At 40.3% G+C, this 24,513-nt stretch overlaps 1 protein-coding gene across 4 annotated transcripts in view; it reads left to right on the top strand.

The window, feature by feature from the left end:
* LMO7 (LIM domain 7) overlaps positions 1-24,513 on the top strand; it is a 211,163-nt gene that overhangs the window by 57,441 nt on the left and 129,209 nt on the right. For all 4 annotated transcript variants that reach the window (XM_070471558.1, XM_070471559.1, XM_070471557.1 and 1 more), the window contains one exon: positions 16,616-16,686. In XM_070471558.1, the coding sequence (XP_070327659.1) occupies positions 16,616-16,686 (71 nt within the window). The remainder of the gene's footprint in view (positions 1-16,615; positions 16,687-24,513) is intronic.

Genomic DNA, 24,513 nt, shown 5'->3' with positions numbered 1-24,513 from the left:
TGCATGTTACACAGTGGGGTCAGGCAGGAGAAGATGTGTAACCTGGATGGAGGTTCCTGACCTCCATAAAGTTTCAGTCTATGGCAGAAGAGCAGATGACCACATGATGGTGACTTGAGGCAGAATGGGGTAAAACTCCTGAATTACTGGCTCAGAAAATCAGTCTCCCAGAAGAGTAGAGAGAAGGAAGATTTCTGGGGTGGTGGTGTTTGGAGAAGACAGTGGAGGAACGTACTCTGAGTTGTTAAGATGGAGGGATGGAAGCGTTAGAGGGTGCTGATTTCTTGTGTTTACGTAGAATCAAGGATCAAACCAGTCAGCCCTAAAGGAAATCAGACCTGAATATTCATTGGAAGGATTGATGCTGAAGCTGAAACTCCAGTACTTGGACCACCTGATGCAAAGAGCTGACTCATTAGATAAGACCCTGATGCTGGGAAAGATTGAGGGCAGGAGAACGGGATGACAGAGGATGAGATGGTTGGATGGCATCACTGACTCAGTGGGCATGAATTTGGGCAAGCTCCAGGAGATGGTGAAGGACAGGGAGGCCTGGCCTGCTGCAGTCCATGGAGTTGCAAAGAGTCAGACGTGACTGAGCCACTGAGCAACAGAATCAAGGAATCATGTGGAGAATCCAGGGCTGAAAGACCTGGAGGGAGAGAGGGTGGGATTAGTCTGCAGGTCATTGGACCTTTGGAAGATTCTGAGCAGTGGTTTTTTTGGGTGATAAAGCCCTTTTTGATTTTTAAGGAATGATAGGCAGGTAGCCTTTGAAGTACAGAGTAGAGAAGGGGCAGATTAAGGCAGGGTGATCAGTCAGCTGTTAAAATGCTACTTCTGCCAGAAGAGAAGCTCAGAACTGGGGTGGAGAGAATGATGTGGGTTTGAGGGACAGGAAGGTTCATGCTTGTGTTTTGAGTCTGGTCAGTTGGGCATCCTGGTATCAGGATTTCAGTAGAAGTGGGGTGTGGCTCTTCAGTCCTGGGTGAAAGGGAGGTCTGCTTTCCATGCAGGCTGGGTGGTTTTGTAAGTAAGGTCTCCCAGGAGGAAAGAGTCAGCAGGGAGACGTGAAAGTGAGGCTGGAGGTGTGCTTGGGGGAAGGACAGGGCTACCTGCTTGGTGTTTGTAATTGAATGAGCAGAATTTAGGAGGTGGAGGAACACTGAGCAGGTGATATGAAGAATTTGGAGGGAGTGGTTGGCAGATCAGGCCTCACAGTTTCGAGGAGGTGAAGTAATCACGATGGAGAGGTTTTCCAGATTAACCCTCTCACCTCCCACACATTCTGTCACGCCCAGCCGCCCTCTGCCAGGAACCCTGCTCGGTTTTGTCCAAACATTCAAGCATTTGGTTTTGCCTGAACTTTCAGGCACATCTTCAGTTTGTTATGCCTGCTTTTTAAATAAGCAGGGTGACAATATATGGCCTTGTCATACTCCTTTCCTAGTTTTGAACCAGTCCTTCGTTTCATGTCCAGTTCTGATGCTTCTTGACCTGCACACAGGTTTCTCAGACATATTGAGGTACAATTGACAAATCAGATTGTCAAGTTTTTTTTGTTTTCACCAAATGTAGCTTGGTGTTATATTTTTAAGCTATTGAATTTTATTATTAAATTAATTAATTAAAATATATTTTAAGCTATGTTGATTTTCTTTAAAAAATTTACTTGGATCTAGCCACTGAAAATAGAAAACGAATCCCCTAAGTGTAGTTTATGCCTCTGCAGTACCAGAAACTCGCCAGCAGGTGGTAGAAGAGAACAGGAACAGATTTCCTGCTTGATTTCCAAATTCTTTAAGCAAATCAAGACTCACAAGAACTCGAGATACCTCAAGCTAAAGAGGTATTTATTAGAGGGCATTCTTAGCAAGACTCAATAATGGTGCTTCTGAAAAAGTTGGGCTGCCGATGTCTGTCCAGACTGTTTGAATCGGGATCTCTGATGGCTGAGTTGGTAAAGAATCTGACTGCAATGCAGGAGACTGCCTGCAATGCAGGAAACGCTGCCATACAGGAGACCTGAGTTCGATCCCTGGGTCAGGAAGTTCCCCTGGAGAAGGAAATGGCTACCCATTCCAGTATTCGTGCCTGGAAAATTCCTTGGGCAGAGAAGCTTGGTGGGCTGCAGCCCATAGGGTCCCAAAGAGTGGGTCGTCACTGAGAGACCAACCATCACCCCTTAGAGAAAGTCCTGAGACCCCTATTGTTTTTCAGGCACTGCAAGTGATTCTTTTACACACCAAATTGAGTCAACAGCTGAGAGTCCTTCCTACAAGGCAGGAGTTATCCTGGGCCTTGAGGATATAATGAATAAGCTCCATATATTTTCAAACTGACATGCCTGCGGGGCCAGCAAGGTGGTGAGTGGAGCGAGGAAGGGTGGGCATAACAGATGGGAGGGTAGGCTCTGTGGCTGTCTGCAGAGTGTTCCCGCCCAGGCTTTTGCTGCTAAGTTGCGTCAGTCGTGTCCAACTCTGTGTGACCCTGTAGACAGCAGCCCACCAGGCCCCACCGTCCCTGGGATCCTCAAGGCAAGAACACTGGAGTGGGTTGCCATTTCCGGCTGCCTATCATTAAATCAGGGCCGCTAGCTGTGGCTATGAGTTAATGCATGGCCCGTGGGGCCAGACCGTTTCGTTTTAGAGAGAAGCTGGTAAGGCAGATCTTTGCTTCCTATTTCCCAACTTCAGCATTCTATGTGGGCCAAACAAAACATGTGTTCAGGTTGGAGTCAGCCTGTCGGCTGTCATATCTGCTGTAGGGACTTAGGCCAGTAGGGGAGCTACAAAGGCAAATATACACTTGCCTGCATTGATGTGAGTGTCATGGGCAGCCAGAAGGAGAAGGTGTGGTGGAGGAAGGGGGAGTCTTCAGCATGGCATGAGGGGGTCAGGCATGCTTCCTGACATTGAGCTCTCAACGTCGGCCATGTTGTTTTTGAGAAAGACAGTCTCATTCATTCGTGCAGGCAGAGTCTTTGTTATTCCTACCAGGGGACATTCATATCAATCTTCTTATATGTCATTATACCAGAATACAGTTGTCCTTTGGTAACTGCAGGGGATTGGTTCTTGGATCCCTTGGTGATACCAAACAGGGATGCTCAAGTCCCACATACATTGATAAAACGCCCTAGGACAGCCGGCCCTTTGTATTCGTGCATTCCACATTCCCAGCCCACGGTACAGGGGGCCAGCTGTTGTCATTGGGTCACTGAGTCATGTCAGACTCTTTGCGACCCCATGAGTTGCAGCACACCAGCCTTCCCTGTCCCTCACTGTCTCCCAGGGGTTCCCGGGCCAATCGTAGTGTTAAAGAAATCATTCTCAGTGCTTCAGTTTTTATAGTCTTGAAACAAGTGATTCCAATAAAAAACTGAAGTTATTACTCAGCCACGGATATGTTAAACTAATCATTAGACATGTTACAGAACCCTGAGCAATATCTAGTTTTGAGATAATCTGGAAGTTTTATTGATATATTAAGGCCCTAAAGAGAATGAAGGAGAAGCTTTCTTCCTACAAGTTGTTTAAAGAAAACTGATTTCTTAACCGTTCTGTTGTGGGGAGGGAGTAATTAATTCACAACAGGAGCCAATGTGGAGGTGCTGTGGCCCTCTTTGTCACACCTTACATATATTTTCTGTTTTGAAATCATTTAAGTAAAGTGAACTATAAAAAAAAAAGGCCATAAATGCAGTTAACAAAACTTAGTGTTGTGGAATTGTTTAGTGATACCGCAAAGATGACACATTTAAAAATAGGAAGATGCAGATATATAAATGAAATATCATAATCAAAACATTTCTGTAAGTGAGGTAGTAAGCTGAAAATTTCCCTTTGCAAATTTACACCTATTCCTGTGAAATTACATGTAAGTATTTTTTTTTAAGGTGGGTAAACATTTAGGAAGATAGTAAACAAGTTAATAGTTAAATTAGTTAATAGTGAACTTTCTTTGTGTATGTGGTGTGAGATGGTGTTGAAGGCCTTTTAAAAAGCCATCTTTATTAAACTTGAATAAAATGCACTAATTTTTAAGTGTACAGTTCATGAGCTTTTTAAAAACATGTTTATTGAGATATAATTCATGTACCATACAGTTCATTCTCTTGAAGTATACAGGTAATTGGTTTTTAATGTATTCACAGAATTGTGTAACCCTCACCACTGCCTAATTTCAGAACATTGTCATCACCCCACAAGGACACCCTATACCCGTTAGCACTCACTCCCATTCTTTCCTTCACTTAATCCCTGGTAACCACTAATGTACTCTATGTTTCCATGGATTTTCCTACCCTGGACATGTCAGATAAATGGAATCTAACAATATGTGGTCTTTTGTGTCTGGTTTCTTTCATATAGCTTCTTATATTTTTCAGGTTTGCCCATGATGCAGATATGTCAGCACTTCATTCTATTTCATGGCTGAATGGTATTTTATTGTATGGTTATACCACATTTCTATTTATACATTCATCAGTTAATGAATTGGATTATTTTCATTTTTTTGGCTAGTGCGAATAATTCTGCTCTGAACATTTATATACAAGTTTCTTGTGTGGACATGTGTTTTTATTTCTCTCAAGTATGTCCCTGAGAATAGGATTGTAATTATCTCTTTGCTTCTTAGAAATGCATTGTCAAGTGGAAGGAAGGCTGACGATTGGGTACCAGAAGGATGATGTTGTTAGCTTGCAGTAAGAATCCATCGAGAATCATCTAGACAACTCCTGTGTCACAGTCACCTCAAGTTTATCCCTTAATGCCAGACTTACACTGCAGAGGAAAGCATATCCTAGGTCCCAAGGGTGTATCTGCCCATTTGAAGTTCATGTAAAATAAGTAGTGACTCTACCTGTAATACAGACACACTGTTTCCCAGAATGATTGTTTCCCACAGTCATGACTCTCATAATAATTCACCAGGAGATAAGCAGGTAATTGTTGAGACTTGCTAATGTGTGTGAGATACTTCTACACAAAACAATGATGTCTTTTGACTCTTGAGAACCTGTGATTATATTAAGCATTTGAACTCTCCTTAAAATATCCCAATAGTGGATATTCACATCTCCATGTACCTTGTGTGCTATTTATTAAAAAAATCCTTGATGTAGGAGAAAAAAATAATTCATGCCCCAGACTAGGCTTTTGGTAAGCTTTCTTTCCCTTGCCCTATTGTCTGCCACAGCATAAATTTGGAGTATGAACCGGTATTTATAGACAAAATGTACTCTAGAAGTCATTTTTGTGATTGTTAACAGGACAAAGTACAGCTGTAAAACTTGAGCACATTTTTGTGTGTGATGTTTTTGGTAACTTTAACTAGCTGCTAATAGGGCTCAGGTTGTCTTGGATTTTGTATCTAGATGAAACCTGGCTCATAAGTTGTCAGTCCTGGAGCAAATCTTTCTTTCCTTGGTTTTATTTAGTTCTTTCCAGTTGTTTTCCATTTGTGGTTTATTAATACTTCTGGCTTAGCAAAAATATTTGGAGACTATAAGCTGAAAGTTGGTAATGGTATTGGTAAGTGGCCACGTCTCTTGGACCGGAAATTATGGTTAAACTCATTCTTTTTTTTTTTTTTTTTTTGCCCTACCCCCCCCCCCCCCCCAAAATCTGGGTGTAGTTGGCATTTGGCCTAATGATGCTTGAGTGAGAATTTCGAGTGTTTATAAAGATGGTTGACTTTTAATTATCTACGATCACACCAGGAGCTGGGTGCTTGCTGTTCATCTTCCCTTTCTGACTGCTTGAAGACTTGGGGAGCTTCCCAGGAGAAGGGAGGTGGAGAGGTGTAATTTACAGCAGCCACTGAGACTGAGGGCTTACTGTGGGCCTGTGGGGCAGAAAATGTTTAGATGTTTAGATATTCTACCACTATGAGCCTTTTGGTTCCATTTAGAATTCTGTGGTCTGTGCAGTTCTCATACCAGTACCTTGGAAGACGGTAAGCTGGCTTTGGTTTTGCTATCAAGTGATATTAGCATTGGCAAAAAGAGTCCTAGTATATGTCAGGATACTGTGGAGTACAATGCCAGATCTTGAGAGAGGCCAGTGACTTGCTAATTATGTCACTTAAAGCAATGGTGAATATACAATATAAGCTAACCAAGAACTTGTTGTAATTCAAAGGGTTAATCATATTTTAGAGAGATGCCTAGGCTTAAAATACCACTTTAACCACATTTTTCAAAACAGGGTTAGACTTTTAAAGATGAATTTCCAAGAATTGTTTTATCTATTTATAGCCCCAGTGCCAAGCACCAGGACGGGTATGTGCATAGCCGTTGTCATTACATGGTTTTTGAATGAGTGACTAACCAAATACTTTCTTAGTATTTTAGTTAAAATTAAGAAAGATTACTTAAATGGAAAGCTGATTTCTAATGTATTCTTCAGTCTGGAAAAATTTTATGTAGCAAGTTAGTCGTGAACAGCTCTCAACATTGAGGTTTTAATTTAAGAATATTCCCTGTTAAAAAGGTGTATCACTAGTGATATGCTTCTGTAGACTCTTGTATGTGTTTGTTCTTGAGCTAATGCTGAAACTAGGGTGAGTGATTTTGGGAACTGAGGCAAGTTCTTCTAAGACACAGCCATTCCCTACCCACCTACCTCCCAGACACTTGAAGTTTAACCATCAGTTATGCTTTTGGGGGGTCTTGTTCTTCCTTGCCTAAAATATTTGAGTGCAAATATTCACTGCAAGAGTAACTAGATTTAACATAAGTAACCAGTATGTGTAAGCTGTATTTCAACCAATGAGAAGATGAAAGGCACTACTCTTGAGAGTGTGCAGAGTAGGCTGGGTAGACCTGGTAGGTTCCTAATTACATTGTAAAGCTCCCTCAGTGCTTCCATAGACACTCCTGCCTGTTACATAAGGACCAACCTAGGTCCCAGTGTAAGCATTCATGCTGTATGTGTGATCAGTTGTGTCTGACTCTTTGCATCCCCACAAATTGTAGCCCGCCAGACTCCTCTGTCCATGGGATTTCACAGGCATGCATACTGGAGTGGATAGCCATTTCCTTCTCCAGGGGATTTTCCGGACCCAGGGATCAAACCCGAGTCTTTTGCACTGTCAGGCAGACTGTTTACCACTAGTGCCACCTGGGAAGTCCCTACCATATTGTAACTCAATTTATTCGTGTCAAGATGGGGTAAAAGCATTCACCACGTTGGGTTGCGGTGAAGATTAAGAGAGATTGTGCACAAAGTGAATAGAGTAAATGTTGACTATTGTAATCCTAGGACCTCTTTTGTAGCTGAGAAGACTGAGGCCTGGGGAAATTGGGAGACTCTATTTTTTTTTTTTTTCAGACAAAGAAAGTCTGACTCCCATCTCAGCTTCTCTGACTTCAAATTTTTTTTTTCATTTATTTTTATTAGTTGGAGGCTAATTACTTTACAGTATTGTAGTGGTTTCTGTCATACATTGACATGAATCAGCCATGGATTTACATGTATTCCCCATCCCGATCCCCCCTCCCACCCCCCTCTCCACTGGATCTCTCTGGGTCTTCCCAGTGCACCAGGCCCGAGAACTTGCCTCATGCATCCAACCTGGGCTGGTGATCTGTTTCACCATAGATAATATACATGTTTCGATGCTGTTTTCTCGAAACATCCCACCCTTGCCTTTTCCCACAGAGTCCAAAAGTCTGACTTCAAATTTTTATTCAGTCAATTCAGTCGCTAAGTCATGTCTGACTCTCTGCAGCCCCACGGACTGTAGCACACTAGGCTTCCCTGTCCTTCACTACCTCCTGGAGTTTGCTCAAATTCACTTCCATTGGGTCAGGGATGCTATCCAACATCTCATCCTCTGTCATCCCCTTCTCCTCCTGCCTTCAATCTTTCCCAGCATCAGGGTCTTTTCCAATGAGTCAACTCTTCTCATCATGTGGCCAAAATATTAGAGCTTCAGCATCAATCCTTCCAATGAATATTCAGGATTGATTTCCTTTAGGATTGACTGGTTTGGTCTCCTTGCAATCCAAGGGCCTCTCAAGAGTCTTCTCCAACACCACAGTTCGAAGTCAGCTTCTTTGACTTCAGATTTTTATTAGGGTAGTTTAAAAAGGACAGTCCAGACTCACAGATACTGAAAATGAATTTATGGTAACCAAAGGGGAAATGTGAGGCAGGGGAAGGGATAAATCCCATCCCTGTGGGATGAGCATACACATACTGCTGCTGCTGCTAAGTTGCTTCAGTCGTCACTGACTGTGTGCGACCCCATAGACGGAAGCCCACCAGGCTCCATCGTTCTTGGGATTCTCCAGGCAAGAACACTGGAGTGGGTTGCCATTTCCTTCTCCAATGCATGAAAGTGAAAAGTGAAAGTGAAATCTCTCACTCGTGTCCGACTTGCAGCAACTCCATGGACTGCGGCCTACCAGGCTCCTCCATCCATGGAATTTTCCAGGCAAAAGTACTGGAGTGGGTTGCTATTGCCTTCTCTGATACACATACTACTATATATAAGATAGGTAACCAACAAGGACCTACTGTATAGCACAGGGATCTCTACTCAGTATTCTGTACTAACCTGTATGGGAAACAGGTCTGAAAAAGAATGAATATATGCACATGTATAACTGAATCACTTTGCTGTACACTTGAAACTGACATAACATTATAAGTCAGCTATACTCCAATAAAATAAAAGGAATAAAAAGGACAGAGCCCATTCTTTTGGGAAGAATTGGCTTCTCTAAAATTGTGAATAACCTTTTCAATAATTTTACTCTGGGCAAGGAAAGAGCTAGAAGGTAGACACTTTTATCTATTTAAATTATGTTTAGTTTTTCCCTAATATTTTCAGCTGTGTGCCATAATCCTTGCATTTTTAGGTTTTTAGCATGACAGTGAGGTTTGTCAAAAGTTATTGAGCCGTAAGTAATATGTATGTCTCATGGAATTCATTGTAAAAATTGGACCTGTTTTGTGGTGTCATGGGGATTATATAATGATTATATTATATTATAAATGAAGTTTGATGGATAAAGGAGGGAAGGGTGTTTTTATCTCTTTGGCAGCTTCTCAGACTGAAAACATAGTAGCTTCTTGATGTGCGCTGGCCTGGGGTGTGTCTCTGGAAACCACACCCTGTAAGGGCTCTCTCACTGGAAGGTAGACGCTAGATTCTGTCCCTAAATGGAACAATTAAGGCAGACCCATTGTTTGTGAACTGTTCCATATTGTGGTTCCTGTGTTCCACAGTGGCTTCTGATGCTGTGTTCCTTGGATTTTTGTTGTTGTTGTTTGTTTTTTGGCATGACTTACATGAATATGATTGGCGTGATGATGATCATATGTGTGTATCGTAAATCTCTTGATCTATTAGATGACCAATCAGTAAGTAACTTACCTTGGAATTAACTGTGAGCCCAGCTGAAGCTCATCAGCTAGTTTTTGTCAGCAAACATCCTTTCCCCTCTTTTATTTTTTTTATTTTTATTTATTTTTTTTCCATTTATTTTTATTAGTTGGAGGCTAATTACTTTACATCATTGCAGTGGTTTTTGTCATACATTGAAATGAATTAGCCATGGATTTACATGTATTTCCCCTCTTTTAAAACAACCTCCAACGGGCAATGTGTTTTTGCACTGCGACTCAACACAAAAACGTGGTCTAGAGTGCTTTGGGGATTCTAAACGTCTTTTAAATGGCTACTTAAAAGGAACTGAAAAATTTAAAACAGGTGAGTGCCTGCTGACTTGTGTTAATGAGTATTTTGCTGATAGCCAGTCTGGTATGAAGTAGTCTTTGAGAAGTTCCCAGAATGTTTGGGATTTAAGACATGTGGATTTCATGTCCAGAACCAGAACGGAGAAGTGAAGCTGTAGAGAAACTTGGTGCTTATATATTGGTGGGCAATCTCATCCAGCAAGAAGATTAAAAGCCCCAAACAAAACAGTAAAGGGTATGAAGATCATTCCCATTGGTTTATTAAATATGTTTCATAGCAAAAAAAATGGCTTCTTTGACATTTGCCAACTTGGCACTTACTGAGGATGTATTTGGTTGGTAAGTATTTTCTTCCACAACATATGCCCTTTAAAAATTTCCTATCAGGACTTCCCCTGGTGGTCTAGTGGTTAAGAATCTTCCTTCCAATGCAGGGGACGCAGGTTTGATCTCTGGTCAGGGAACTAAGATCCCACGTACTGTGACCAAGACCAAGGCAGACAAATAAATAAATACCTAAAAAACAAAAAAACTTCCTATCAAGGGTTTCTTGGAGGCTACAGGTGGTAGGACAGGTTTGGCAGCGGTGTTTGTGCAGAGTGAGGTTTCCACCACGCTGTTCTGCCCTTAACATGCCCAGGGGGAGTAATTATAACTTCACAGGAAGCATCTCACCCGAGAACCTCAGACTTGGCCCTGTCACTTCTCAGCTTCTTTCCAGAAGGTTGGCCACTCAGCACACAGGGACACATGGCTCCAAGATGCACGGGTCTCGACTATTGTTTGTAGTCCTTTTTCTCCCCCTTTTCTTTTTGAAGGGGTCAAATATTTTCACATTACATTTGTAGGCTCTGAAATAGATATGGCAGATACCTCTTTCCGTTTGAAAATTACAGGACTGAGTAATAATAGAAGTGTGTGGCATGAGATGGATCCAGGATTGAATTCTAGATGAAGTCTGATGTATGTTTTTGCTTATTTCAAGTGGTAATGATTTTGTTTTAACTTCTTTAGGAAAATATGGAAAGGGACAAGGAAGAGGGAAGAAAACAAGTTTTTAAAAAAGAGAAGGTGTGGCCGCTTGGTGACTTAGTCATTACTCCTGTTTGTGTTGACTTTTGATAGCTCATTGGGAAACAGGTGGTCTCTATTTAGTCCTATGAGTCACAGCCTCATTACGTAAAATGTATCACACCTCAAATAGCTTGCTAATGAGTGTGGTTCAAAATTATTGAAAAACACAATGCGTAATTGTTGGATTAGAACTACCAGGTTCTCTTTCAAGATTTTGTAACCGCTTTTAGTATACTGAATTCTTCAAATATAGATGGGTTCACATTTCTAAAGTATGATTTCATTTTTTTTTTTTTTTTTGGAAAAAAAAGAAAAAACTGCCCTCACTCTGTTTTGAGGTCCTTTCTAGATCTCTGTATTTTTTTAAAAATAGTTTCCAGGATATAGAAGGTAGTCTAGTGGAGGTTTATCATGTGGTAAGTCAGTTTCGTACTTTTAAGCAAAGGATGTTACTTCTGGCGACATGGACTTTTTCATTGTTTGCTATGATGAAACTTTTTATCCTCATTCTTCAGTGCATCGTAATAGCTAATTGTACTAACATTGGTGAATGCTCTTCCTGAATTGGGCAAGTGCTGAGGGCTGCATAACAGTAATCCATTTAATTCTCTGTGCAACCCTGTGACCTAGGTACTTTGTATTGCATCTGTGAGAAAACAAAGAGGTTAAGCATCCTGGTCCAGGGTTACAGGTAGGAAATGGTGGTGGTGGGGGGTGGGGCTTCACAAGCTCCAGGGCTCTGCCCTGGCCTCACCTGGCCATCGTAGGGGCCTCTCTGTGTGTTTCTTTGTTTTTTTTTTCCCATTTATTTTTATTAGTTGGAGGCTAATTACTTTACAATATTGTAGTGGTTTTTGCCATACATTGACATGAATCAGCCATGGATTTACATGTATTCCCCATCCTGAACCCACCCCCCCACCCCACCTCCCTCCCTATCCCATCCCTCTGGGTCATCCCGTAGACGGACAAATCCCTGCTATGAATTTCTTTTTTCAGTTTAAAACTGGTGGAAGAACTTTTTGTTTTAATTTCTTAGGAGAGGTCTTAGATTTATATGGATATGTAAACTGCTAATGGAAAATTTTAGTTCACAGTGATCAGATGTTTTTCATTGTTGATGCTGAGGTAGATAGTATATACAGTATGAGCATTTTATTATGTTCATGAAAATGTCAGGAGAAATGCTGAAGCCATTTACAGATAACTTTTCATGTTATTAACATTTAGAGTACATTTTCTCTCTTTCTCTCTAATACATGCACGCATACACACACAAACATGCACAATCGTTACGTGTTCAGACACAAGTCTCTTATTTTCAGGAACATTGAAAAAATTAATTCAACATTTTTTGTTTACTGAGTTAACTTTTTCGTACCCTTAACAGTGGGGGATTATTTTTGAAGTCACACAGATGGAAGACAACTTAATTTGTTTTAGTTTAGAAACACTCTGTGTCTGATGCAGTTGAGACATTCTCTTACTGAGGGCTTGTAAAATACTGTAAGTTTTCGGTGTCTGTTTCATGTGGATGGTTCTGTAACTTTCTAGAAAGTTAAACTTTCTGAACCTCAAACTTTTTACTAGTAAATGAGGGATGGTAAGGATTATTAAACTTCCGGATTGTATGCATTTCATAGATAATGAGAAAATTTACCTACCTTCTTTATCCTTAAAATGTAGGAGACACAGGAAATTGACCTAAACCTGATGGAATCTGATTTTTTTTGAAGGTCATAAAAAATTAATTTGTGTATCTATTGCATAAGAAACACTGTGGTTACTACAGAATATATATAAGCAAAAAAAAATACTTTAATTAGCTATAATTCTACGACTTAGAAATAATTGCTGTTAATATTTTCTATATTTATATAATGCACACATATTTATATATGCATATTTGCATAATGCATAGAATTATAGAAATTGGGATCATACTCTACTTTTTCACAAATTGCCTTATAATTAATGTGTTAAGTATTCTTTATAAGTGATAAATCTACTTTTCTGACATGAGTTTAAATTTCATGCAGTTTTGTTTTATGGTTATATTACAGTTTATCCAGTTTCTTTTTATTGGGCATTCAGAGTGTTTTTAGTTGTTGCTATTATGCAAAATGCTGTGAAGCAGTTCTGCTGATGTCTCTGAGTTCTTGTCTGTCCTTACCTGTCTTAGTATAAATTCCTAGATTTGCACATAGTGTGCCCGAAAGTAGCCATGTTTAAGATGTCAGATATATTTCATACATTGTCTTCTAGAATAGTGGTGTCATTTTATATTATGTTCAGTAGTGTATAGAACATGCCAAATTCCCATGTCCTCAAAATATAAACTTTTAAGAATCTGTTTAGTTTTGTAAATACAGTGTAAATGGAATCTGGTCTTATATCATTATTTAGATTTTGATGAAGTGTCTATAAATGAATGGGCTTCTGGAATGGGACAGTGGTAAAGAATCCACCTGCAGAATGCAGAAAACAAAAGAAACATGGATTCGATCCCTGGGTTGGGAAGATCCGCTGAGGTAGGAAATTGCAACCCACTCCAGTATTCTTGCCTGGAAAATTCCATAGACAGAGGAGCCTGGTGGACTGTTGTCCATGGGTGGCAAAGAGTCTGACATAATTGAGCATGCACGCACATGTGCATGTAGAAAGAAAAGTACATTCATGTTTTGACATATGGAGGGAGATGCTCTTAAGTCTGCTACATACTATGATTTTGCCTTTCTGTTGTCTTTTTGGAGAAACTTACCATTCTGATAGTTGGGTTTTCTGAATATCTCTATGTATTCCATTATTTCTACTTTGTTAATTTCTGAATCTAGCTCAGTGTTGTTTATATAGGACAGAGGTATTCTTTTGAGGGTTAATTATTGCAGTGTGTTGCTGGGTGTTACTCGAAGATCGATGTATGTAATGAGGTTAAGCATATACCACTGTGAGCCACCCTTAGGTACTTGATTGCACAGCATCTTGGCCATTATTAACAAATAGGTGAAATTTATCCAGTATCAGATGAGCAGGCTAGGGTTCATGGAGGTGATTCAACTTGCTTAAGATCACACAACTACATGATAATGAAAGTGCGATTTGAATATGCTTTTGTCTGGCTTGAGCCCTTTCTCTTTCCATTTCTTCACTCATTACACTGCCTCTCAACTGGCCCATCCAGTGCCGTTGACTGTCACTCTTCTCTGCTCTCCACGTGTCTGTGGGGCGCACCCCTTCTTCTTTCTCCCTTACTGCTTCTAAATCTACCTTGACCTGGGAACATAATCTCCAGGTAGTTTCAGTGGTGGATAATTAAGAATTTGTAGCTCTGAGGGGCTTTCCTGTGACTGACTAGAGAGAATGGACTTTGACATTGGCTTTGGTTATTCCTGGGACTTTTTAACTATTTTTTAGCTTTGGGTAGGAGTTCCCAGGGCTTCACAGGTGGTGCTAATGGTAAAGAACCTGCCTGCCAATACAGGAGATGTAAGAGACTGTGGGTTTGGTCCCTGGGTTAGGAAGACCCCCTGGAGGAGAGTATAGCAACCCACTCCAGTGTTCTTGCCTGGAGAATCCCGTGGACAGAGGAGCCTGGCAGGCCATAGTTTATAGGGTCGCAAAGAGTTGGACACGACTGAAGCACCTTAGCACGCACGCAGGAGTTTCCAGATAAATGAGATGTTACTATGTTTCCACTAGCTGCAATCAGCGCTCACTTTGAGTTTTTTGGATCTATTTGGGGAAATTCAGAAGAGTTTGTGCCTCACGGGTTAGCTGGGATAACCCATGAAACACTTGAGGTTACTCCTGAAGTAATGTACCATTCCATCTGGATATATTTTACTGCACTTTTAAACTTTGTGTTTTATTTCTGTGGCTGTGAGCTCCTTGCATTTTTTTTTTTAAGGTCTCTACGCAATATTCAGGTAAGTGCATCTGACGGAGACACTCAGCAAATGTTTAATTCATGCAGTGATGTATCCCTTCTTAGAGAATGCCCTTGTACGAAAGGATCTGCTACTTCCTGCAGCTGAATGTGTCACCTTCTTGCCCAGGCTCCTGTCCTTATTTATAGAACCAGCTTATGAGAAACTACCTTTAATACTAGACGGAACCATTATTTTGTCAGTTACCCATTGTTATGAGTAGTGATGGCACTCCTGGGTGTTGTGAAAAAGATACGGAAAACATACAGGGACTGGAAGTGGACTGTAAAGCTGTCAGTGGTGAGTAAGGACAGCAGGAGCTTTATAGTTCATTGAGGGTTTAAGATTAGTGACTTTCCAATCAGGCTTCGGAGATTGGATTTCTTCCTGAAGTGGTGGTAGAGCAAGGCCTCTGCTTGGGGGTGGTGTCTCCATCTCTAGGGCCACTGCTGTCCCAGCTGCTCTGGTGCATCTGCCAACACCCTTGGCTGGGGTCCTAGACCTAGGAGGTCTGTGGAGCAGCCTTCCCTGAATGGCTTCCATTTTTTATTCTACTGTTGTCCCAATGTTTTTGAATTGATGCCTTTGAAGTGTGGTGTTGGAGAAGACTCTTGAGAGTCCCTTGGACTGCAAAGAGATCCAACCAGTCAATCCTAAAGGAAGTCAACCCTGAATATTCATTGGAAGGACTTTTTTTTGCTGATCTTCCTAGGTGGCGCTAGTGGTAAAGAACCTGCCTGCCAATGAAGGAGACATAATAGAAACAGGTTCAATCCCTGGGATTGGGATGACCCCCTAGTGGCGGAAATGGCAACCTACTCTAGTATTCTTGCCTTGAGAATTCCATGGACAGAGGAGCCTGGTAGGTTGCAGTCCTCAGGGTTGCAAAGAGTTGGACCCCACTGAAGTGACTTAGCACGCATAGACTGATGCTGAAGCTCCAATACTTTGATCACCTGATGCCAAGAGCTGACCAGGGAAAAGACCCTGATGTTGGGAACGATTGAAGGCAAAAGGAAAAGGGGGCAGCCGAGAATGAGATGGTTAGATAGCACTGACTCTATGAACATGAATCTGAGCAAACTCCAGGAGATAGTGAAGGACAGAGAAGCCTGGCATGCTTCATTCATGGAGTCTCAAGAGTAAGACACGACTTAGCAACTGAACAGTCTCTCTATGGGATCCCCTTTCCTCCCAATCACTCACCCTCAAAAGACAGGAAGATAGAATTGGTAGACGTTTTCTCAGCAGTTTCACTAAGAACATTGTTGGTAACCGTAGGCATGGCCTGCTCATATATAAGAGCCCTAAGTGTGGACTTGTCTGTTTAAAGTAATACCATATTCCCTCTGTCTTTGTTGTTGTCAGGATTTAATGATTTTCTTCTTAGGATATTGCAGTAAATAGCTCTTTACACAAATCAGGGACATTTCATGAGGATGTTTAAGGATAGTCATGCCCTCTGCTATACAGCTTTGTAATGAAACTTGAGGGATTTCAGAGTGGAATTGAAATTAATGATGTGTGTATATAGTTGATATTTCAAGGTTATACCTTAATTTGGCTTTATTTACCCTTAGTAGGGTAGATTGCTTTTAGGCTTTTTAAAAGTAGAAAATATGCTAGAAATAAAGCTTTTAAGTTTTGTTTATCCTGCATAAAATGGTTGTATTATAGACAACACTTGCTGTGGTTTTTTTCTATTTGTTCATAGTAAAGTGGTTAACCGCTCTGTTTGTAACATAGAAATGCACTTACAGTTTCCTATGTGGAACAACTTTTGGTGATATCTGCACATTCTTTAAGTATGACTTTGGATGCCTATTAGTTAATCTGATACTGAATTTGACTTGTGTGTTATTCCTGATTAAGAGAAAATTAATCCCCAAATCTGTCTTTCAGGCAGTAACAGAGAAGAATTTTGAAGCAAGGGATTTTCGAGCCTCTCTAGAGAATGGTGTTCTGTTGTGTGAGTAAGTATTTAAAGCATTTAAAAAATAATTCAAAAGCAAAGGTGTGTGTGTGTCTGTGTGTGTGCACACATGCGTGTTATAAGATGTCTTATCCCCCACTCCATGGCCACTATAGTCACGGACATGTTTTCCTGCTAACAAGTAAGATTTGATCCCTGCAAATTGATACCCCCACAGTACCAGACAGTAGGAAGGGGTTATCAGTCTCTGTATCTAAAGATAGCATTAGTGAAGTATATATTATTTTAAATTAGTAAACAAGAAAGATTATTATTGCTTAATGGGCCAGTAGTGGTGGGTGGTTGAGGAGAAAGCCTTATCACATACCACCAGCTCTCACTTGCTGTGAGTATTTTACTATATGGAGTTGCTTGGTTTAGAAGTTAATATGTAACTTGTTTCCTTCATCAGTACATAGTGATGATTATAGAACAAATTTAGTAGCAAATTTCTTCTTTGAGCTTTTAAGTGGAGTCATTACATTACCACAATCAATTTGAGTTGTGGGTCAGCCATTCATTCAATTAATATGATGTTATTAAGAATCACATCTGAAGCTTTGGTTATCCTAAGAGGCTTGTGCCATGATTGATGGTATGACGCCTAAAGTGTATGTTTAATGTAATATTTTGTTCCCCCGTGGAGGCAGAGTACAGTTTGCCAGGTGGTGGGCAAGCAGGCTGTGGAATGGAAGGACGAACTCCTGGGTGAGGGTGCAGATTGCAGATGTGAGCAAATAAAGTGTAAGAATGTACTTAAGTATGTACTCACATTTTTGAAAGCACTTAAGTATTCCCATCTAGACACTTATGACATAAGTATTTATGGAATCTGTCCACAAGCATGCACTGGGAGTGTATGTGCTCAGACTTAGATGATTTCGTTTATCCATTTACAGGAAGGTTGTTTACAATAAGGATCAGGAGTTACGTGGCCTAGGTTTGATTCCTTGCTTCATATTTTCAGACATTTGAGCAAGTGACAATACCTGAGCTTTATTTTCTCATCTATAAAGTGGAGGTCAGAGCATCTGATCTGCCTAATTCACAAAGTTCCCATAATATTGGGTTGGCCAAAAAGTTTGTTTGGGTTTTCCATAGCATCTTACAGAAAAACCCAAACAAGCTTAACAAAATTTTAGGCCAACCCAATACATATATCAAGGTTTCTATAAACTATCAAACTTGATGTACATAGAAGTTATTACTAGGTAGATGGCCATGAAGATAAAAGTCTCTCACCCAATCTGTTGGTAGGTGTTCCAACTTCTTTGTCTAAGAGCAGTGTTGTTAAGTTGAACCTTATTAAGTGTTGATATTCAACCATCAATGACCTACAGAAAATGTCCATTTCATGTAATTCTGCACAATAGAGAGTAGGACAGTTGTATGAACAAGGGCCACAAGGAAAATTTAAGGGAGGTTTCTTGTCCTTTTCTGATGCTACATTCAGAGTTGTTGTAGCCAAATAATGTTTAATCTTGGTTAGGCTATGTGATCAGCTCAATTGATCATTCAAAGGAAATTACTTTATCTTGGTTTGCAAATTATATATATTTTAATGTGTTCAGAAGATGGAGGGAAAAAAATGGCTTTTAGACACATTGTGATCTGAAACCTTAGCTATGAGTATACACTATTTAGAAGCTTGCTGCAAAAATAACTTTGATGTCAATTGCAAGCCCTGTAAGTCAGCATTGGGGTAGTTGGTTTTATGTAGGAGGCAGACCTATGGAGCCCAGAGTTGTTTTTAGACTTAGGAGTGCACGTCTAACAACCCAAATAGGTGATCTTTTCAAAGAGCTCACTTTGTGGTTTTATAGTTCCAGTGATGAGTTATTACTCAACACTTTAAGGGATCTCCCTTTTGGGGGCATCACTTTCCAGAACTAGGTCATTAAACATACTTGTAGTGACACTTAAGTGTTTTATTTAAAATGCAATTTATGTACCAGCCTGGGCTCTGATTTACTTGAGGTGATTTCCAAAAACTATATCCAATTTGAGTAGATTGTCATCAGTGAGGATATTCAGAGTTGATTAAAAAAAAAAAAAACAACTGTTCTGATGACAAGCAGCATTATTAGATTAAATACATAGTTCTACCTTCATGGCCACAGCATACATTTGGATGCATGTTTAGAGACAGATACATTGGTTTTTAAAAATATCATTTAAATTAACAGCCTCCAGAAGCTCATTCTTTGTTTCCTAATTGAAGTAACATCAATTTGGGGTTTTGTACATTACCAAATAAGTAGTCCATCTATTTAGTACCCAGTATTCTTTAAATGAATATTCCTAAAAGTAGTGTAAGTAAATATTTAACTGTGGTAATCAGCAATTTTAGTTTAAGATGAGATCCCAAAGTACTACATGATGTTTGTATAAAAAAAACAAAAAAACAAAAAAACTCTTACTGGTGAATTTCATTGGTTATAACCCTGGTTAATGAATGCATTTTAATCTAATAGATCCAGTGTTGAAAAAAAGTCCAGGTAACTATATTCTGTGTGAATTTATAACTAAAGAAAAGCCTAGCTGGTTGGTCTGCAAAATGATTAAGCATCGTTGTTTGATCACATCATCCTGAATAGTTGTAGTTTCTAAGAGGAAAGTAAAAGCTGCTGCGCAGAAGCCTGGTATTATAAACCTTGACTTTTAAATTAGTGGTAAATATAGCAGGGGCTTCCCAGGTGGCTCAGTGGTATAGAATCCCCTTTCCAGTGCAGGAGATGTGGGTTCAATTCCTGGGTCAAGAAGATCGCCTGGAGATGGAAATGGCAAGTTACTCCAGTATTCCTGCCTGGAGAATGCCATGGACAGAGGAGCCTGGTGGGCTACAGTCAATGGGGTTGCAAAAGAGTCGGACACAACTGAGAGACTAAACAGGAACAAAATGTATTAGGCTGTCTGTCTCTGCTAATATTTTACCCATCTGAGATATCAAATTTTAGCTGAAATATGATTTAAAAAAGGAATTCAGACTTTTAAAATATTCCATAGGAAAAGGCTGACTTCTGTTTAGTTCATTGTCAGAAAAATGACCAATTCTTATGAAATATGGGGTCTGCATATGGCCTCTTTAAAAATCTCTAGACATCCTAGTTCATTATCACCATTAGAGTTTTCTAACTATTTTATCTAGCAATGTCAGCAGCCTTTTATGCTTTGGTAGTAGTCTGAATTGGCATTCTGGAATATCAAAGAGTTGGAGGAAATGAGCTCATTATAGTTTTTTCCCAACTGGCAGTGTACTGACATTTCAGATAGTTTAAATTGGGTATAAATGCTGCACTGAGGTTTCAGACAAGATACACATCTGAGTAATGAAGGTAGTTATGTGCACTCATTGCCTTTTAATCTGATTGGCTGTTGAAGTTGGTGTCTTCTGTAAATCATTTTAGTATCATTTAATTTGATAGACTGTGGGATCCAATCAGTGGAGGGCTAAAGAGTACTTCCCTGGTTAAAACCTGTTGTAGTAATCATTTTACTGTCTACCTTTGGCATGTAATCTCTCTTGGCTTTATTAAACAGTGATATGGGGACAAAATCTAATTTGAGGGATTTTCTAATTAGTAAAAGGATTGACAGGGGTCTAAAAGGTGATGTCAGCTCCTTGTTATAATTTTCTATGAATTTTATTCATAGTTTCCATTCATCTGTCTCCTCTCTCCAGTGTTTATTAGAGTTCATGAAGACTTCCTTACTATGTACTTAAAAATATTCACAATCTGGTCTTGCTCCATGGTTCTGCAGTATTATTTCTCTTCTCTAAATATATTTAGTTGGGGCATATCCAGCTAGTGATGTGAGTAATGTCATAGGTACTCATCTTGTGATAGCAATCTTGGAAATATTTAAATGAAAACATTCTTTATGATCCTTATGAAGTAAGAAGATATATTTGGAGGTAATCTTACTGGGTGTGTGTCTGTTTAGTCAGTCTGTACTTCCCATCTCTGGAGTTATGCCAAGTCTTTACTCTATCCCAAGTTAGCCACTCAGACATTGATGCCGTTTTGAACTCATGGCTCACATTATTGAGCAAACTCTTCTTTTACTGTCACCAGGCCTTCCTTTCCCTGACTTGCAGCTTGGAAAGAGTGGAGCAAATTCACCTATTAGTTTGAGAAACCCTATTTCTGTTTATATCTGCTGTGTAAACACTATCCTGTCTTCCTGAAACGATCTAGGATTTTGTTGAAGATGTTTTCAAAAGAAGAAAAAAATGATTAAAAAATACTCCTGTGAATTTACTATGGGCTACTCAGGTGATTGTTTTAAAACATCAGCAAGATAGAGAACCTGGCCACTTCTCATTCATGTGAGAGAGCTCTTTCCTTTGTTAGAGTTGGAGACATGCACATGTTGAGTGAAAGTGACATCAGAGGGTTCTTGGGACCTCTACGTGGGGCTCCATATAATGCCCATCCATAAGAGTGAAGGCTTTTTTTCTTAGAGCGCTTTCTGTTTTGAATTTCCTGAGGACAGTTGCATTCATACAACTCTCCAGCTCACCAACCTATTGACCCTGATCAATTACAGTCATTTAATAACTATTTTTCTTCACTTAAATACAAGCTTTGAAGTTTCTATACCATTTGATAACCCAATAGTAGACAAACAAGGGTTTCCCAGTGGCCCTAGTGGTAAAGAACCTGCCTGCACATGCAGGAGACGTAGAGAAATGTGGGTTCTATCCCTGAGTTGGGACGATCCCGTGGAGGAGGCCATGGCAACCTACTCCATTATTCTTGCCTGGAGAATCCCATGGACAGAGGAGCCTGGCAGGCTATGGTCCATGGGGTCACTGAGTTGAGCATGACTGAAGCAACTTAGCATCCATGTACAGGCAAACAGAGATGCAAGTATTGGGAATCCCTCAAGTTCATAAAGATAATTAAATAATTTTAAACTGCCTTCTCTTCATGGTAGTGTTTTACAGTTGCCATCTATATGCTTTCTTTTTAAGCTTCAGTTATTTTTTTCTATAGCTTATTTCCACATATGGCAAAGCATAATTTTTTAAAAAAAAGAATTAGTTTTTACTAATTGAAGTTGAAGGTAAACTTGGTAAATGTCAATTAAAAAATTGAGTTCTGTAATGGTAGTCAGTTCTTCTGTGGAAAATTCTTAAAGAGATGGGAATACCAGACCACCTTACCTGCCTCCTGCGAAACCTGTATGCAGGTCAAGAAGCAGTAGTTAGAACAACAGACTGGTTCCAAATAGGGAAAGGAGTACGTCAGAGGTGTATATTGTCACCCTGCTTATTTAATGTCTATGCAGAGTACATCGTGTGAAATGCCTGGCTAGATGAAGCATAAGCTGGAATCAAGATTGCCGGGAGAGATATCAATAACCTTGGGTATGCAGATGACACCACCTTTATGGCAGAAAGCGAAGAGGAACTAAAGAGCCTCCTGATGAAAGTGAAAGGGAGAGTAAAAAAGCTGGCTTAAAACTCAGCATTCAAAAAGCTAAGATCAGGGCATCTGGTCCCATCACTTCATGGCAAATAGATGGGGAAACAATGGAGACAGTGACAGACTTTTATTTTCTTGAGCTCCAAAATCACTGCAGATGGTGACTGCAGCCATAAAATTAAGATGCTTGCTCCTTGGAAAAGAAGCTATGACCAACCTAGACAGCATATTAAAAAGCAGAGACATTACTTTGCTGACAAAAGTCTGTCTAGTCAAAGCTATGATTTTTCCAGTAGTCATGTATGGATATGAGAGTTGGACTATAAAGAAAGCTGAGTGCCGAAGAATTGATGCTTTTGAACTGTGGTGTTGGAGAAGACTCTTGAGAGTCCCTTGGACTTTAAGGAGATCAAACCAGTCAATCCTAAAGGAAATCAATCCTGGATATTCATTGGAGGGACTGATGCTGAAGCTGAAACTCCAATACTTTGGCTACCTGATGCGAAGAACCAATTCATTGGAAAAGACTCTGATGCTGGGAAAGATTGAAGGCAGGATGAGAAGGGAGCGACAGAGGGCAAGAAGGTTGAATGGCATCACTTACTCAGTGGACATGAGTTTGAGCAAGCTCCAGGAGTTGGTGAAGGACAGGGAAGCCTGGCGTGCTGCAGTTCATGGGGTCTCAAACAGTCGGGCTTGACCGAGTGACTGAACAACAAATGGTAGTTGTATTATACAGATGGACTGCAAATTTTTCAGGAGTTTTTAAAACATTGTGGCCTCAGACTTGAAGGTTGAAAGCTTTGGTCCTATTTCATGAACTTGCATGTACCATCTACAGGGCTTTCTCACCCTAAATATAAATTACTAAGAGGAGGGCACATAACATGTCAATGTAGGGCCTCTGAGGGAAAAAATGAGACTGCTGTTCTACTGAAAATAAATGGGAGTAATGTATGTGCTAAATGTATGCAATATAAACAGTTTATATTAGATTTGATCAGAGAGAGGTTATTTTTGAAGTAGGTTTTTGATACATTGAAGGCTCTCAGGCAGGTAAATGGAAAACCATGTATTGACCAGTAAATGTTGAAAGTACAGGAATTCTGGTCAGTGCAAATGAGACGTGTTAGGAAAGGGAATTGAATATTGCAAAAAGGGAAAGTATATAATGATATTACATCAATTAAAAAGCAGAGTCATTGCCTTATATGAGAGACTTGATCTCTGAAATTTTTACATATTGACAATCATCAGTCAGAAAGTCAGATAAGAACTATGGGATAAAGCAGTAGTGAAAAAGTTTAGAACATGGTTTATTGTTTAGAGAAGTGCGTGAGACTTTTATTTTGTATGTTGTAAAGGTAATGGTAAACTATATGATTTTGAGAAACCCTTGTGTACTGTTGGTGGGCATGGGGAAGAAGCTATGCATAAAGACTCTTCATAGTGGAAAATATTAAAAAGAGCTTCAGTATCTAAGATGTGGTACATAAAACGTTGGTACAACTTTTTACATCCCTGACAAGCAGTGCCTATAAAAGCCAGAACACTTGGGGAGATGATGCAGTGAGCAGCTGACAGGCACAGGGGAACAGTGTGGCTGTTCCTTCATGCCACGGGGTAGGCACAGGAGTGCTGCCTGCTGACGCCAAAGTAAATTGGTTCATATTACCAAATTCCTTTCTAGACCACTCCTGGTGGTTTCCCTGGTGACTCAGACGGTAAAGAATCCACCTGCAATGCGGGAGACCTGGGTTTGATCCCTGGGGTGGGAAGATCCCCTGGAGCAGGGCATGGCAACCCGCTCCAGCATTCTTGCCTGAAGAATCCCCATGGTCAGCCTGGCGGGCTGCAGTCTGTGGGGTCACAAAGAGTCAGACACAGCTGAGCGCCTAAGCGCACACACACAGACAACACCAAGAGCTTGACACTTACGGTTTCATCTCAAAATAGAATGTAAGGAACGATAAGCAGCATGGAGAAAGATGTGCATACAGACACACATCCAGGCATTTTTACAGAGGCAAACCCTGGAAGGAACCTAAGTTTGACTATGAGAATCCTCTGACTGACATAAAGGGATGAGCAGAATTTGTGATGTTACTTAATACAAAACCAGTACGGGAACCCAGAGTCCTCCTGCCGGACACCTGTTGCTATGACTGTGGTATTGGCAAATGTCCTGTCACTCAGTGAGATCCATTAGTGCTCTGTTGAGTTTGCCAAAAATAAGAGGACTCTGCTCTCGGAACGCTCATGCTTTGCCAGACTCACTTCAGGATGCTTCAGGCATCACAGTGAAGCCGAGAAGAAAGTCCTGTCACCCTGAAATGATGCTTGTCAGTTGCGTTGGTACTGACTTCTTCCTGCTCCATGTACTTTTGCCATCTTAG

Source organism: Odocoileus virginianus, chromosome 8 (genome assembly GCF_023699985.2).
Source record: "Odocoileus virginianus isolate 20LAN1187 ecotype Illinois chromosome 8, Ovbor_1.2, whole genome shotgun sequence".
NCBI lineage: Eukaryota > Metazoa > Chordata > Mammalia > Artiodactyla > Cervidae > Odocoileus > Odocoileus virginianus.
This window is presented reverse-complemented; position numbering and strand designations above follow the sequence as displayed.